Source organism: Cherax quadricarinatus, chromosome 18 (genome assembly GCF_038502225.1).
Source record: "Cherax quadricarinatus isolate ZL_2023a chromosome 18, ASM3850222v1, whole genome shotgun sequence".
Classification (NCBI taxonomy): Eukaryota; Metazoa; Arthropoda; class Malacostraca; order Decapoda; family Parastacidae; genus Cherax; species Cherax quadricarinatus.
In genome coordinates, this window is record NC_091309.1 from 13387456 (window position 1) to 13405297 (window position 17842).

The 17842-nt window shown below is 38.1% G+C and overlaps 2 protein-coding genes across 2 annotated transcripts in view; both read right to left on the bottom strand.

The window, feature by feature from the left end:
• The window catches only part of LOC128689394 (uncharacterized), a 31436-nt gene extending 30905 nt beyond the window's left edge, over positions 1 to 531 (bottom strand). Inside the window, exon 1 of the mRNA XM_053777617.2 lies at positions 356 to 531. Within this exon, the coding sequence (XP_053633592.1) occupies positions 356 to 377 (22 nt within the window). The 5' untranslated portion in view covers positions 378 to 531. The remainder of the gene's footprint in view (positions 1 to 355) is intronic.
• A 7071-nt stretch (positions 532 to 7602) lies between these two features.
• Prosalpha7 (proteasome alpha7 subunit) overlaps positions 7603 to 17842 on the bottom strand; it is a 22053-nt gene continuing 11813 nt past the window's right edge. Inside the window, exons 4-7 of the mRNA XM_053777619.2 lie at positions 17391 to 17492; positions 16362 to 16505; positions 14905 to 15017; positions 7603 to 8163 (exon numbers count right to left, since the gene is read on the bottom strand). Of these exons, the coding sequence (XP_053633594.1) occupies positions 7986 to 8163; positions 14905 to 15017; positions 16362 to 16505; positions 17391 to 17492 (537 nt within the window). The 3' untranslated portion in view covers positions 7603 to 7985. The remainder of the gene's footprint in view (positions 8164 to 14904; positions 15018 to 16361; positions 16506 to 17390; positions 17493 to 17842) is intronic.

The window sequence follows — 17842 nt, forward strand, 5'->3', positions numbered from 1 at the left end:
CCGGGCAGACATACAGTAGCTCCGTTTGTGACGTGTGGCCGCCACGGCCTCATCGTCGCAGGTACAGTAGGTACCCTCATTACTATACTCCAAACATTACATCTCGACCATTTTCGTATAAACACTGCGCTGAGTGGCCCATACAGGTTTCGCGTTTTCTTGTGATACGTATCATCACTATCATATTATTAGCAGTAGTAGTATAATCATAACTGCGCGCTAAACTCATAAGGGTCATACAGCGCTGTAGTAGTAGTTATAGTATTTTCAATGGGATAACGTTAAAGACTTAGTCTACAGGAATTAAATGTAACCAGACAATAACACTTGGAGGAAATAAATGAAATATACTTACATAAGACGAGACGCATCTCCATCACTGATGTATCGCACACCGAGGAGTTTCACTATCCAGGTGGTGGTCCTGAGGAGTGTCCACGGAGAACTAACATGTGTCCAGGCCAACTTACCGAGTTCCTGGACTAGCACCCACTGCTGCCTCCCGAACACCCTCCTCCCCATCCCTCCAAACAAATATCTCTTCCCCTCCCTTGAAGGAATGTTCCTTAATCTTATCTTACGGCTTTTAATGAAAGACACTGTAACTACCCTCCCCTTCCATATATAAAACCTGATTATCTCCCATTATCCAGGGGGGTTTAGCGTTGTCCCATGAATACAATAACACCCCGTCCACACTCCCCCCATAAGCTTGCCTACCAACAGCACTCGGGATAAGATCTGAGGAACTGGAGGGGATGAGGAGGGAGCTTCTTCATCCCTGGATGTCATCATTATCTCTAGTGCTGCACTGAGACATGCACCATTATTTCCTAGTTAACTAGGATCTAACGTTCTGAACCAAGCACTCACTGCAATTATAGCGAACGCTAAGCACTCAAATCCTAGTTATGGAAGACATCACCGGAATACCTGAATACTTGCTAGACGGCAGTGATAAAGTGGGAGCCAAGTGGTCCTCCAAAGTTAGCTTTGGAAATACTAGGAATATGATATAAGGATAAAGCAATAAATGTCCCTAGAATTTTTGCTCTGTAAATTGTAATGGACTTAATGAGCACCTGTTTAAGTGTTGGTTAGGACTACCTAGGTCTCTCAAGGGAGGCTCCATGATGTCAGTGAGGTGTTCCTGATCCAAGGAATGGAAATTTTCCCCTTCAATCGAACCTGACTGCATGTCCCCTACAGGTTGAGCGCTTCCCCTAAATAATAATAATAATAATAATAATAATAATAATAATAATAATAATAATAATCACATCGACGAAAATCTTAAAATGAAGGGAACTGCCGATATACTTTCTAAATAATGCACAAACTTCCCAAAGTTCTTGTGTGTGTGTACTCTCCTATATATATATATATATATATATATATATATATATATATATATATATATATATATATATATATATATATATATATATATATATATATATATATATATATATTCACTTCTAACACTCACGCACGCTTGCTGGAAGTCCAAGCCCCTCGCCCACAAAACCTCCTTTAACCCCTCCCTCCAACCTTTTCGGGGACGACCCCTACCCCACCTTCCTTCTCCAATAGATTTATAGGCTCTCCAAGTCATTCTTCTTTGTTCCATTCCCTCTAAATGACCAAATCACCTGAACAGCCCCTCTTCAGCCTTCTGACTAATGCTTTTAGTAACTCCACACCTCCTCCTAATTTCCACACTACGAATTCTCTGCATAATATCTGCACAACAAATTGCCTTAGACAGGACATCTCCACTGTCTCCAGCTGCCTCCTCGCTGCAGCATTTACAACCCAAGCTTCACACCCATATAAGAGTGTTGGTAACAATATACTCTTGTACATTCCCTTCTTTGCCTCCATGAATAACGTTCTTTGTCTCCAGAGATACCTTAACGCACCTTCATAAATTCTGTGGTTTACATCATCCTTCATACACCTATCCGCTGACAAGTCAACTCCCAAATATCTGAAAACATTCACTTCTTCCATACTCCCTCCCTCCAATGTGAAATCCAATTTTTCTTTACCTAAATCGTTTGATACCCTCATCACCTTACTCTTATCTATGTTCACTTTCAACTTTCTACCTTTACACACCCTCAAAATCTCGTCCACTAACCTTTGCAACTTTTCTTGAGAATCCCCCAAAAGCACAGCATCAAGAGCAAAAGATAACTGTGTCATTTCCCATTTTGTATTTGATTTCCCATAATTTAATCCCACCCCTCTCCCCAACACCCTAGCATTTACTTTTACAACCCCATCTATAAATATGTTAAACAACCATGGTGACATTACACATACTTGTCTAAGACCTACTTTTTCTGGGAAGTAATCTCCCTCTCTCCTACACACCCTAACCTGAGCCTCATTATCCTTATAAAAACTCTTCAGCATTTAGTAACTTACTACCTATTCCATATACTTGTAACATATGCCACATTGCTCCCTTATCAATCTATCATATGCCTTTTCTAAATCCATAACTGCAATGAAAACTTCCCTACCTTTATCTAAATACTTTTCACGTATATGCTTCAATGTAAACGCCTGATCTACACATCCCCTACCCATTCTAAAGCCTCCTTGCTCATCCACAATCCTGCTCTCTGTCTTACCTCTAATTCTTTCAATAATACCATACACTTTACCTGGTATACTCAGTAAATGTATTCCCCTATAATTTTTACAGTCTCTTTTGTCCCCCTTCCCTTTATATAAAGTACATAATTATACACGCTCTCTGCCAATCCCTACGTACCTTCCCCTCTTTCTTACATTTATTAAATAAAAAGTACCAACCACTCCAACACTATATCTACCCCTGCTTTTAACATTTCTGTCATAATCCCGTCAGTTCCATTATATTATTATTATAATCAAGGGGAAGCGCTAAACCCGGAGGATTATACAGCACCTGGGGGGATGTGGAAGGCATTCAGGCTTAATTTGGGGAACTGGAGCACAGATTCAATTCCCTAAATCAAGAGCCCCTCACCAACATCAAGGAACCTTCCTTGCGGGGCCGTCAGTTCCAGCTGCTTTACCCCCTTTCATTCTAGGTAATGCCTCACGCACCTTCCCCACACTCACATCTTGCTCGTTTTCACTCCTAAAAGATGTTATACCTCCTTGGCCAGTGCATGACATTACTACCTCCCTTTCTTCATCAACATTTCAAAGTTCCTCACAATAATACTTCTCCTTGTTGATTCGCTGGTATTCTCCCGGCCCGGGCCTTTTCCAAGTGGCGGCCCGGCCTTGGCTCCCTGTCTAGGGAGTGTCTGAGACCTAAGTCTCTCATGGGAGGAGGTACAAGTTCCCCCTCATCGTTGGAACCAATTGTCCCCAGGCCTAGCCACATTCCCCGCCCTCACGGGGCTCGTAGAGAGAAGCTAGGCCTCTGGTCTGCCATCCCCGCCTCAAGGGGGTTAATGGGAATGACAGTCTTGTGAGCCGCAAGCTCTGGCTCAAGCACCTACCCTGCCCTAGAAGGGCTGGGCATGCTGTCGATTCCTCACAATAATAATTTTTACATTAACATAAATAAAAACATATCTGTAAATGTGCGTATAAGAGAAAATTTTAGAAAGGACTTAATTTTAAATAAGTCTTTTCTATAATTTTCTCTTATAAATTTAATGATATATTTATTTCATTTATGTTAATGTAAAAATTAATAATTTTATACCAAAAGAACCTTAGAAAACTTATCTAACCTTATTATAACAAGCACAATTTAATTTAGCCTAATCCAACTCAATATATTTTAGATAGGTTTACAATAATTGAATAAACAAACACAATGAAATATATTTTTTTCTTAAGGTTCAGAATGATTTTTGCGAAATTATTGCATACGTAAGTTTTTGCTTGCGTTATTCGGCAAGAAGATTATTATTATTATAATCAAGGGGGAAGCGCTAAACCCGGAGGATTATACAGCGCCTGGGGGGGGAATGTGGAAGGCATTCAGGCTTAATTCGGGGAACTGGAGCACAGATCCAATTCCCTAAATCAAGAGCCCCTCACCAACATCAAGGAACCTTCCTTGAGGGGTCGGCAAGAAGAGCATTGCTAATTAAGCCAAAACTGCAAGTTTTACCTATTCGGCACGACATATATACGATAGTGGATAGGACTGCAAGGTGGCAGATGTTGCAAGTGTATAGAATAGGTAGTAAGTTACTAAATGCTGTCAAGTTTTTATGAGGATAGTGAGGCTCAGGTTTGGGTGTGTAGGAACGAGGGAGATTACCTCCTAGTAAAAGTAGGTCTTAGAGATGTGTAATGTCACCATGGTTGTTTAACATATTTATAGATGGGGGTTCTAAAAGAAATATCTGCTAGTGTTGGGGAGAGTGGTGGGATTAAATTGAGGAATCATTTACAAAATGCGAGTTGACACAGTTAGTTTTTGCTGATGATACTGTGCTTTTGGGAGAGTCTAAAGAAATGTTGCAAAGATAAGTGGACGAGTTTGGGAGCGTGTGTAAAGGAAGAAAGTTGAAAGAGAACATAGATAAGAGTAAGGTGATAAGGGTATCAAACGATTTAGATAAACAAAAACTGGATATCACATTGGAGGGAGTATGGAAGAAGTAAATGTGTTCAGATATTTAGGAGTTGACTTGTCAGTAGATGGGTTTATGAAGGACAAAGTTAACTGTAGAATTGAAGAAAAAAGGTGAATGATACTTTGAGGTATCTGTGGAGACAATAACGTTATCCATGGAGGCAAAGAAGGGAATGTACAGAAGTATAGTGGTACCAACACTCTTATGTGGGAGTGAAGTATGGGTTGTAAATGCTGCCACAAGGAGACGGATGGAGGCAGTGGAGATGTCGTGTCTAAGGGCAATGTGTGGAAATTAGGAGGAGGTGTGGAGTTACTAAAAGTATTAGTCAGAGGGCTAAAGAGTGGTTGTTGAGGTGGTTTGGTCATTTAGAGAGAATGGAACAAAGTAGAATGACTTGGAGAGCGTATAAATCTGTAGTGGAAGGAAGGTGGGGTAGGGGTTGTCCTAGGAAAGGTTGGAGGGAGTAAAGGCGGTTTTGTGGGCGAGGGGCTTGGACTTCTAGCAAGTGTGCGTGAGCGTGTTAGATAGGAGTGAATGGAGACGAATGGGTTTTGGGACCTGACGATCTGTTGGAGTGTGAGCAGGGTAATATTTTGTGAAGGAATTCAGGCAAACTGATTAGCCGGACTTGAGTCCTGGAAATGGGATGTACAATGCTTGCACTTTAAAGGAGGGGGTTTGGGATATTGGCAATTTGGAGGGATGTCTAAGCTGTCGTATCTGAGCGCCTCTGCAAAGACAGTGATTATGTATGAGTGTTGGTGAAAGTGCTGAATGATGAAAGTTTTTTTATTTCTTTCCGGGTTTTTCTTTCTTTTTTAGGTCACCCTGCCTCAGTGGGAAATGGCCGACATGTAAAAAAAAAAATTCTACATAATGTTCACACCACATATTGCTTTCAAACATGGCATCTCCACTGCCTCCAGCCTCTTCCTCAGTGCTGTATGACCTTTGTGGGTTTAGCGCTTGGTTATGATTATAATAATAATCCAGTCTTCTTGTGGCAATGTTTAAAGCCCCTTCCTCATATTCATATAATACCTCTACTCTGGTACATTCTTCCCCTTCTTGCCTCAATAGACAAATTTCTTTCTTTCCACATATGCTAAACACTCTGCCTACCTTTCCTGCTACCCCTATTCTTTTTTTTTTTAACACGTTGGCCATTTCCCACCAATCCAGGGTGACCCAACAAGAAAAGCCCAAAGAGAAAGAAGAAATCTTTCATCATTCAACACTTTCACCATCACCTATATATAATCACCATCTTTGCAGAGGCGCTCACATACGACAATTTAGATGTCCCTCCAAACTGACAATATCCCAAACCCCTCCTTTAAAGTGCAAGCATTGTACTTCCCATTTCCAGGACTCAAGTCCGGCTAACTGGTTTCCCTATTCTTGTCTATTATTATTACAATTAGAATTAAGCACTATCCTTTTCTAAGGTTCACCTCATCTTTTATATACCCATTTACTGACACACCTACTCCCAAATATGCGAACATATTCACTTGCCCTCTATCCCTTCCTTTCAGTCTGATATTCAGTCTTTCACTACCTAGACATTTGTTACTCATCTCCTTGCTTTTTGTATGTTCACTTGTGCTTGCCCTCCCAAATTTATCCATCACTCTTTTCTGCTTTTCTTGAGAATTTTCCAAGAGAAGTGTTATTGGCAAGCATACAACACAAATGAACAATGCAACCAGTTTCCATAAAGGGAGGAGAGGACCCATAAGAAACACATTTGCCATCACTTATTATATGTCTTTCCAGAAGTACATGGATATCATATTTCAAATAATACTACGAATTTCAACAGCCCCACTCTTCAAAGTGTATGCAATGTACTTCCCATTTCCAGAAGCATCAAGCTAATATATTCAAATGTACTATTTAGAATATCTAGTAAGTGATTATTATTATTATAATCATGGGGGAGCGCTAAACCAATAGTATTATACAGTGCCTGTGGGGATGTGGATGGAAGGTATTCAGACTCAATTCAGGGAACCAGAGCACAGATCCAATTACCTAGATCAACAGCCCCTCACCAGCATCAAGGAACCTCCCTTGAGGGGATAGTAAGTGATAATGGACCTTTATTATAATCAATTGGGAAGCGCTAAACCCGTAGGATAATACAGCACCTGTGGGGGGATGTGGAAGGTATTCAAACTTAATTCAGGGAACTGGAGCAAATTCAATTCCCTAGATCAAGAGCCTCTCACCAGCATCAAGGAACCTTCCTTTAGGGGGTGATAATGGAAACATTGATCAATTCCATATATTGAATTGAATGGATTATCCTTTAATGTCCCACACATGCAAGCACCTCGTATTACATTGTATTATTACTATTACATGCACGTGGTAGTGCTTATGTTATACTGCACAGTAGATTGATCCAGGTACTGTACATTATTTATGCCTGAGGCCACTTCACACATCCAGTTTTTCACTAACAAGCAGCCAGCCTGCCAAGGGACGTTCATTGCTTGAGAAATGGGAAGCAATTAGGGTTCAGTACAACTCCCTGAATGTTTTCATTGAAAAGGGCTGATATTCTCTTACTTTTCAATTTCATGGAGAGAGGGGAGGCTTGCTCAGAAATAAATGAAAGACATCTTTTTTCTTCTTTCAACACACCGGCTGTATCTCACCGAGGCTGGGCGGCCCAAAAGGAAAAACGAAGGTTTCTCCTTTTACATTTAGTAATATATACAGGAGAAGGGGTTACTAGCCCCTTGCTCCTGGCATTTTAGTCGCCTCTTATGACATGCATGGCTTACGGAGGAAGAATTCTGTTCCACTTCCCCATGGAGAAAATGAAAGAAATACCAAGGTAAAAAATATAATAAAAGAAATGCAATAAGGAAAGCAAATCTTGTACATTAAAATCTGTTGTGGCATTAATTATGATTAAGTACTGTACTGGACTTTAAGAAAACTGTCAACCATCATACCATCAATCACGGGTAATAAAATATCCAGCTATAAGATTTATTTATTATAGCAATTTTCACAAATACACATTATAAAAAATTAGTTGCAATAAAAATATAAGCAACTCAAATAACAGGTGGCTTCATATTTTTCAAACAAGATATATGAACAAAGACATGAAATGCATCGATGCATTACTGTTTCAATATATGCCCAAAACAAACTCCTGCAAAAGTTGTCGTCATATGCAAGGTATCCTGAAGTTTGTTTAGAGGTTTCTTCTGTTTGCCAAGCTGTGTGCTGAACCACATCACTCTCCATAGGTTAAGTTTACTGTTTATCTTGTAAAACCTACATTAAAAAAATGTTATGCAAAGACAGTTCCTGAAGTGTTCACAGTTCAAAAAAAAAAAATTATTGATTTGCAGGGCTTTACATTTCTTCATCTTCATCAGAAGAGTCCTCCTCCAAAGCAGCTTTGGCGTATCGCTCTGCCTCCTTGTATACAGTTTCTGGAACAAGCTGATGAAGTCCTCCAGATTCTTCACAAACCCAAGAGAGTTCCATTTCAAAATGCCTGTCCTTCACTTCATCATGAACTAGATAAATGCTGAAAAATAAAACGGGTACAAATGAAGTATGCATATGTGAATAAGCTTTCTGTTAATAAGGTAATGGGTTTTTACTAATTCTAGATTACTTATTACATAAGTAATCTAAAATTAGATTTATAGTTAAGCCCAGGAAACACTGGTACTCATCTGAAAGTTGCAATAATAAAAGAAGTTAGAGCTATTTGGCACTTTCATTGTCTCCCATGTAGTTAGTTCAATGTTACTGATGACAGTGTTGTTCACATAGATCTATGTTTTAAGAACGACAACCTCAAATATGCTGCGAGTGGTAAATTTTGGCCTAGACATGAAAAAATAGGTGTGTGGTGAGTATGCACAACATATAAAAAAAGAAACAGCCCCATGTAATGCATAATAAGAAGAGTAAACCACTGACCTTATGATTTATTTAAAATGGCAACTTCAACATGTTTTCTAGGAGGATTTATAGGGTTTCACTGGCTTTTTCTTGGTATCAATTGATAGAATGAAAGACATGCTAGTGAAATAGAGATGATTTTGGTTGGTTTCAGATAGGAAGTAGCTTGAGAGAGTTCAAAGAGGTGAAAATATTAGGATTTTTGCAATTTTCCTAAGAAAGGGTAGGGGTCCCCTACCCCTACCTCCTTCACCCAGTCTGTTTTTTGGGTTTTTACTTGGTCAGCTAAATTTATTGGGATGGTCTAAATCATGACCATCATTCTTGGTTACATTTTATTAATCTGGGAAATATGGTAAAACTTCATGTTTTTTGTGAGATGATGTATTCAAAATGGAGGCCAAGTTTTATATATGAGAGACCTGGAGACACGATTAATGAACAGAGGAATGGTTGCTTTAGTGGATGGAATTCCTACAGTGTTTATTTTGTACTTTGTTTTTAAATTACCAACTTCTGTGCACTTTAAAGGGTAGATTTGATAGTTGAATGGAAAATTTAGAGTTAGCAGCAGGTACAAAGTTGGCAGTGTGGGCGCAATTTACACATCAGCATTTTCGCCCACTTTTCCACTCCTCAATTTGACCTAATTCTTAGCTAATTTGCTCATGTGCCTTTCTTACTATTGACTGATCACTACGGCTTCATCAGTCCCAGATGTCTGATATCCTAAACTGTGCATGTGTCCTTTTCCTCAGCATTTTTATTTTTGGGGACTGCAACAGTAAAAGGGGTTAAAAGTATCATAAGTTGTAGATGAGAGGAAACTTAAAGCACTGTTTTAACCAAGGTTTCAATCACCAGCTTTATGAAAATTCATAAGTTTTCAATAGTATGGGCATGTACCAACCAAGCTGCTAGACTTCAGATGCATAAAAACATAAGAAAGGAGGAACACTGCAGCAGGCCTGTTGGCCCATACTAGGCAGGTCCTTTACAATTCATCCCACTAACAAAACATTTGACCAACCCAATTTTCAATGCTACCCAAGAAATAAGCTCTGATGTGCAAGTCCCACTCAAATCCAACCCCTCCCACTCATGTACTTATCCAACCTAAATTTGAAACTACCCAAAGTCCTAGCCTCAATAACCCAACTAGGTAGACTGTTCCACTCATCAACTACCCTATTTCCAAACCAATACTTTCCTGTGTCCTTTCTAAATCTAAACTTATCTAATTTAAATCCATTACTGCGAGTTCTCTCTTGGAGAGATATCCTCAAGACCTCATTAATATCCCCTTTATTAATACCTATCTTCCACTTATACACTTCGATCAGGTCTCCCCTCATTCTTCCTCTAACAAGTCAATGTAACTTAAGAGTCTTCAATCTTTCTTCATAAGGAAGATTTCTAATGCTATGTATTAATTTAGTCATCCTACGCTGAATGTTTGCTAACGAATTTATGTCTATTCTGTAATATGGAGACCAGAATTGAGCTGCATAATCTAGGTGAGGCCTTACTAATGATGTATAAAGCTGCAGTATGACCTCTGGACTTCTGTTGCTTACACTTTTTGATATAAATCCCAGTAATCAATTTGCCTTATTACGTATGCTTAGGCATTGCTGTCTTGGTTTAAGGTTGCTGCTCACCATAACCCCCAAGTCCTTTTTGCAATCTGTATGGCTAAGCTCTACATCATTTAACTTATAAGTGCTAGGGTTATGGACACTCCCGAGCTTCAGAACCTTGCATTTATCTACATTGAACTGCATCTGCCACTTTTCTGACCAAGAATATAGTTTGTTTAAATCCTCCTGAAGTTCCCTAATGTCTACATTTGAATCAATTATCCTACCTATCTTTGTGTCATCAGCAAATTTGCTCATATCACTAGTAATTCCCTCATCAAGGTCATTGATATATATTATAAACAACAACGGGCCCAAGACTGATCCCTGTGGAACACCACTTGTTACTGATCCCCACTCGGATTTAACCCCATTTATGGACACTCTCTGCTTCCTGTCTGTGAGCCATGACTCGATCCATGAGAGCACTTTTCCCCCAATGCCATGAGCTGCCACTTTCTTTAATAGTCTTTGGTGCGGAACTCTATCAAAAGCCTTACTAAAATCTAAGTAAATAATATCAAACTCTTTATCGTGGTCAACAGCCTCAAAAGCTTTACTGAAGAAAGTTAATATATTAGTTAGACAAGACCGGCCTCTTGTGAATCCATGCTGAGTATCATTAATCAAGCTATGCTTATCGAGATGGCTTCTTATAATCTCAGCTATAATTGACTAGTAATTTGCCTACAATTGAGGTCAGGCTTATTGGGCGGTAATTTGACGGTAACAACTTGTCCCGTTTTAAAAATAGGAATTACATTAGCCATCTTCCACATATCAGACACTACACCTGTTTGAAGAGATAAATTAAAAATATTAGTTAATGGTTCACAGAGTTCCATTTTGCATTCCTTAAGAACTCTTGAAAAAACCTCATCAGGACCCAGCAACTTATTTTGCTTCAGTCTGTCTATCTGCTTCACAACCATTTCACTAGTGACTGTGATGTTACATAATTTATCTTCTTCTAGCCCACTATAAAAATTAATTACTGGAATATTGTCAGTGTCTTCCTGTGTAAAAACCGAGAGAAAATAATTATTTAAAATCGAGCACATTTCATTCTCTTTGTCAGTAAGATGCCCATAGTTATTTTTAAGGGGACCTATCTTATCTCTAACTTTTGTTCTATATCTCTAACTTTTGTTCATATTTAAAATCCAAAGCTAAACTGAATATATCTTTTCAGGCACATTAGATTATGTGCCTGAAAAATTGACTTCCTAATTTGTTAGGAAACTAAGCTCATAGCTTAAAGAGTGAAGATTAAATTAAGGATATTTTTATTTACTTCATGAAAAACAATGACTCGAGATAGTCTGTGTATTTACTGAATTTAGGGACTCCCAGCAATATTTAATTAGTTAATAATTTCTTATAAATGGACAGAAAAAGGTGGAGAAGATGACAGAGAAAGTGTGGGGTTTTGCATTTCCAAGAGCAATAATTGTAAGCTAATGTGTTCATACTGCAAATTCTACAGCAAATTTTCAGTGAAATATCTCATTCATCAATAGTTAATATCAAACCTGCTCTTCATGATGGTAGGATTGCTGGTGTCCTTTCTTCTGTCTCATAAACATGCAAGATTTCAGGTACGTCTTCCTACTTCTACTTACACTTAGGTCACACTACACATACATGTACAAGCATATATATATACATACACCCCTCTGGGTTTTCTGCTATTTTCTTTCTAGTTCTTGTTCTTGTTTATTTCCTCTTATCTCCATGGAGAAGTGGAACAGAATTCTTCCTCTGTAAGACATGCGTGTTGTAAGAGGCGACTAAAATGCAGGGAGCAAGGGGCTAGTAACCCCTTATCCTGTATAAATTACTAAATTTAAAAAGAGAAACTTTTGTGTTCCTTTTTGGGCCACCCTGCCTCGGTGGGATACGGCCGGTTTTGTTGAAAGAAGAAGAATCCTAGGTAGTAGGTTGGTAGACAGCAACTGCCCAGGAAGCTACTACTGTCCTGCCAAGTGAGTGTAAAATGGAAGCCTGTAATTGCTTTACATGATGGTAGGATTTCTGGTGTCTTTTCTGTCTCATAAACAGCAAGATTTCAGGTATGTTTTGCTACTTCTACTTACACTTAGGTCACACTGCACATGCATAGACAAGCATATATATACACATGCCCATCTGGGCTTTCTTCTATTTCCTTACTAGTTCCTGTTCTTGTTTATTTCCTCTTTTCTCCATGGGGAAGTGGAACAGAAGTCTTCCTCCATGAGCCATGTGTGTCATAAGAAGCGACTAAAATGCCAGGAGCAAGGGGCTAGTAGCCCCTTCTCCTGTATGTATTACTAAATTTAAAAGGAGAAACTTTTGTTTTTCTTTTTGGGCCACCCTGCCTCGGTGGGATATGGTCGGTTTGTTGATAGTAGTAGTATTTAATGAGGCTTATTAATTCAAGGATCTGAGTGAATCAGCTACATTATAATTTCTACTTGTACTGCTCAGTACAATATAGTACAGTACAGTACTACAAGTACAGCATTTAGCTGATAACTATTAATAGAAGTGCTGTAGCATAGCATTAAAGGATTATTGTTATTAATAATAATAACAGTCATTGTATAACCTGTATTATTTTTATTTCTCGAAGGAAGACTGCACCCTCACTGCCTGTAATATTGCTATGAGCTCAATATCCCCAACAATAAAGGAAAATTTAAAAATTATTCAGGCAAATCATTAATTACACAAAAATTACTCAGAGTTACACAATAAAATGAAGAAATTGTACTCACACAAGAAAAGGATAAACCACACAAGAAAGCAATCAAAATTGCTGTACATAACTATAAATAAAATGTCTACTTAGAAAGAGTAATAGCAGAGAAGAGAAAGTTCAACTAGACATAGCAGATCAACATAAAGGAAATATATGGATGCTTTAAATAAAGTGAAGGGACCACTGAGATGATTTGCATTGCAGCATCAAACCATTTATAATTAAATCAATTATATCATTAAATAGGAAACTTAATTCTCCCACATTGCAGCAGATTAATTTATGACCAAAACATTGAAAGGTATTGATTCTTAACTATTATGCAATCTACCTGCCAAATAATACCAGTCAGTGGCATGAGATTGTTTGTTTTTACTTAGGCCATGTTGCAAAGTTCTGTGGAGAAAATTATTTCTCCGACCCAGGGACAGTGACTTCCCCGTGGGAAAAGTGATGCCAATATTTTCCCACTTTCTGAAATGAAAAGGGTTATGGCCTGCATTCTTTGCACTACCAGAGACTTTAATTAACGGAGCCAGAATGCCCATTTGTCTCAACAAATGTGTCTGATCCAGTAATATCAGACATCCCTTTAATGAGATTAAAGATTCATAATAGGCCTTAGATAAGGATGTGTGATGTCACCATGTTGTTCAATATATTTATAGATGGGGTTGTAAGAGAAGTGAATGCTCAGGTGTTGGCAAGAGGTGTGGGGTTAAAAGATAAAGAATCTAACAAAGTGGGAGTTGTCACAGTTGCTTTTTGCTGATGACACTCTGATTTTGAGAGATTCTGAAGAGAAGTTACAGAGGTTGGTGGATGAGTTTGGTAAGGTATGCAAAAGAAAAAAATTGAAAGTGAATATAGGAAAGAGTGAGGTGATGAGGATAACAAAAAAATTAGGTAATGAAAGACTGGATATCAGATTGGAGGGAGAGAGTATGGAGGAGGTGAATGTATTCAGATATTTAGGAGTGGACGTGTCAGCAGATGGTTCTATGAAAGATGAGGTGAATCACAGAACTGATGAGGGGAAAAAGGTGAGTGGTGCACTTAGGAGTCTGTGGAGACAAAGAAATTTGACCATGGAAACAAAGAGGGGAATGTGTGAGAGTATAGTTATACCAACACTTTTATATGGGTGTGAAGCATAGGTGGTGAATGCTGCAGTGAAGAGAAGGCTGGAGGCAGTGGAGATGTCATGTCTGAGGGCAATGTGTGGTGTGAATATAATGCAAAGAATTCGTAGTTTGGAAATTAGGAGGTGCAGGATTACTAAAACTATTATCCAGAGGGCTGAGGAGGGGTTGTTGAGGTGGTTCGGACATGTAGAGGATGGAACAAATAGAATGACTTCGAGAGTGTATAAATCTGTAGTGGAGGGAAGGCAAGGTAGGGGTTATCCTAGGAAAGGTTGGGAGGGAGGGGGTAGAGGAGGTTTAGTGCAAGAGGGGCTTGGACTTCCAGCAAGCATGCGTGAGCGTGTTAGATAGGAGCAAATGGTTTTTAGGACTTGATGTGCTGTTGGAGTGTGAGCAGGGTAACATCTATGAAGGGATTCAGGGAAAACGGAAGACCAGACTTGAGTCCTGGAGATTGGAAGTACAGTGCCTGCACTCTGAAGGAGGGGTGTTAATGTTGCAGTTTCATAACTATAGTGTAAGCTTGCCTCTGGTAAGACAATGATGGAGTGAACGATGGTGAAAGTTTTTCTTTTTCGGGCCACCCTACCTTGGTGGGAGATGGTTGATGTGTTAATAAAAAAAAAAAGAAGAAAAACTTGAACCTTAGTATAAAGCACCTTTTTCTTGCATTTGGATTAAGGTTTAAAAATGCAACTCTCTTTTTTCATGCAGTACATAAAAATATTAGTACATACATATATTCAAATTTTACATAAATAAGAAAGAGGATACTTAAACTTACTGTTTTTATGTCTGCCATTTATATCAAACATCAAACTGTTACTTACATCTTTGCAGCTTCTTTGACAAGTTCTCGGCATGTGAGATCTTTTAACTTTAATTTCTCAATTTCAGTTTTTGCATTTTGTTTTGCTTTACCCACTGCACAACCAAAGTAGCCCTGTAAATATAAATAATTTATGTAAAGTAACATATGTCAACCTGTTTATCAAGCTACATTTAATTGTACTTGTTTACATTATTTTTATAGTTTATCATGTGCTCTCACAGTAATGGTAAATGCAAACTCTTTCTTAAATAAAGCAACTGATTATCTCTTCACCGACAGTGGTTGGAAACTATTTTTACTGTCACAAAGTAAAATCTTTCTTGCAAACACAATAAAATCAACCCAAGTAAGCACCTAATCACCTCTCACTGGTTGTTAGAATAGCTATTCAGATAATCAGAATGCTTTCATATTAATCAAGGCAGGAAATTTTCTTTCTACAGATTACAGTGTACTGATAATGAAATAGAGAGCAATCATTTTGAAAAAGGAATAACACTGATATATATGACTTGTACTTTTAAATTTAAACTAAATCCAGTGACAATAAAGCTCATTTCACTTACGAAATGTTAAGAGAAAACTGAAAAATTTAATCCTAAATCCTTTCAATCAAATGTATAAAATATGGTCCAGTAGCATCAGTGCAGATCAGGATATATACAAATCAACTGTTTTTACAAATGGGTTTAAACTTGTACTATATACAGTAAAAGTGGTTTAAATGCTTTTAATATTTTCTTTATTTCTCCAAAACTTAAAATGTAAAGGAATTATTTTAAAAAAGAATTCCATTACATATTAAGTTAAAAAGACACAAACTAAGACCATGAAATCAATACATTCTTTTAACCTAAAATTTATGTGTATCTTGTCACTTATCCTATGTTGCATACAGGTATATATAAAAATAAGGAGAAGGAAGGTGGGGTAGGGGTCGTCCTCGAAAAGGTTGGAAGGAAGGGGTAAGGGAGGTTTTGTGGGCGAGGGGGCTTGGACTTCCAGCAGGCGTGCATGAGCGTGTTCGATAGGAGTGAACGAAGACGAATGGTATTTGGGACTTGACGATCTGTTGGAGTGTGAGCAGGGTAATATTTAGTGAAGGGATTCAGGGAAACCAGTTATTTTTATATAGCCGGACTTGAGTCCTGGAAATGGGAAGTACAATGCCTGCACTTTAAAGGAGGGGTTCGGGATATTAGCAGTTTGGAGGGATATGTTGTGTATCTTTATACGTATATGCTTCTAAACTGTTGTGTTCTGAGCACCTCTGCAAAAACAGTGATTATGTGTGGGTGAGGTGAAAGTGTTGGATGATGATGAAAGTATTTTCTTTTTGGGGATTTTCTTAGTTTTTGGGTCACCCTGCCTCGGTGGGAGACGGCAGACTTGTTGGAAAAAAAAAAAAAAATTATGGCATAATTTATTTAGACTATTATAGAAAAAGAAACTTACATTACACATGCCTGATGGATCAATGAGGTAAAGCTGGGGGCCATCATGATCAAATGCTCCAATCATGACAGAGCAGCCATAAGGTCGCACTGCAGAGTACAGAGTATATGCATGGAGGTAGGTACTAACACGTTCGGCTAGGAGCTGTAGGTAAAAAAAAGAGTACAAAGAATAATTACTGTAGTACATTTAATATTTTGACAATACTGTTTAACTTCCCTAATATCATGCTGAGGTAAGCAACTTAAAGTCAGATCAGATGCCATCAGGACAGGTCAGATGCCATCTGGTCAGGTGAGGTCGGCTGGTAAAATGTATTAAAAAAGTTTTTGCTGAAAGTGTCTTTTACCACCATCTGTTGGCTCATAACTACAGTATAGTCAGCTCTTTCATTAAGCTCCTCTATATAGTACAAGGGTTTGGAGAGGTAAATAAAACGTTAATTAGCATGCAGTATGAAAGCCTCTGCAAGTACTATTCAATTTTGGATATACTTTTCCCACCACATTTATGAAAAAGTGAACTATATAGAGGAGCCTTACAAGAGTGCTGTGTATGTAAACTAATATCATAATTTTATAATTTTAAAATTCCTGTTTTGTACTGTATACAGTAAGTACTAGCCAAAAGCTATTTTATATAGACCTTAAAATTCCATTACTATGCTCCACTACATTACTGAGAGCTGACAAACAACAAAAATAAGTGCCGATACTACAATCACAAATACAATCAAACGTGCTAACTCAGACATGACACCTATCGAATGAATGATAGCGAATGTTTTTCCTTTTTTAGGTCACCTTACCTCAGTGGGAGATGGCTGGTGAAGAAAGAAAAGGCTTATAGGGTGTATTCAACACCCTATAAGGTTTTTCTGATGACACATTTTTCATTATTAATCTTATGATGACACATTTTTCAGTATTTAATAGCTTGAGAAATACTGTATATATATGAATTACTGGTGCCCAAAGCCACTATTCTGAACACATCGCCCACATAAAATGAAAATTGGGCTGCATTTACCTTGCAAGGAATAGGCATCCCATATTCAGCTCTGTAGTTTGATGCTTCAATTCTTGCAACATCCACAATTGCACGTGCATCTGCTAATAGTCCAGCACAAGCCTGAAAAAAGTAAATATACTTTACAAGTACTATACAGTAATTAAAGAATCAAAAAGTACTACTACATTATACAGTAATCACCAATTTACAACAACTTAGTAATAAACTTTTGATATATGTAATGCTATTTGCAATTCATATAGTCGGACTTGAGTCCTGGAAATGGGAAGTACAATGCCTGCACTTTAAAGGAGGGGTTTGGGATATTGGCAGTTTGGAGGGATATGTTGTGTATCTCTATACGTATATGCTTCTAAGCTGTTATATTCTGAGCACCTCTGCAAAAGCAGTGATAATGTGTGAGTGTGGTGAAAGTGTTGAATGATGATGAAAGTATTTTCTTTTTGGGG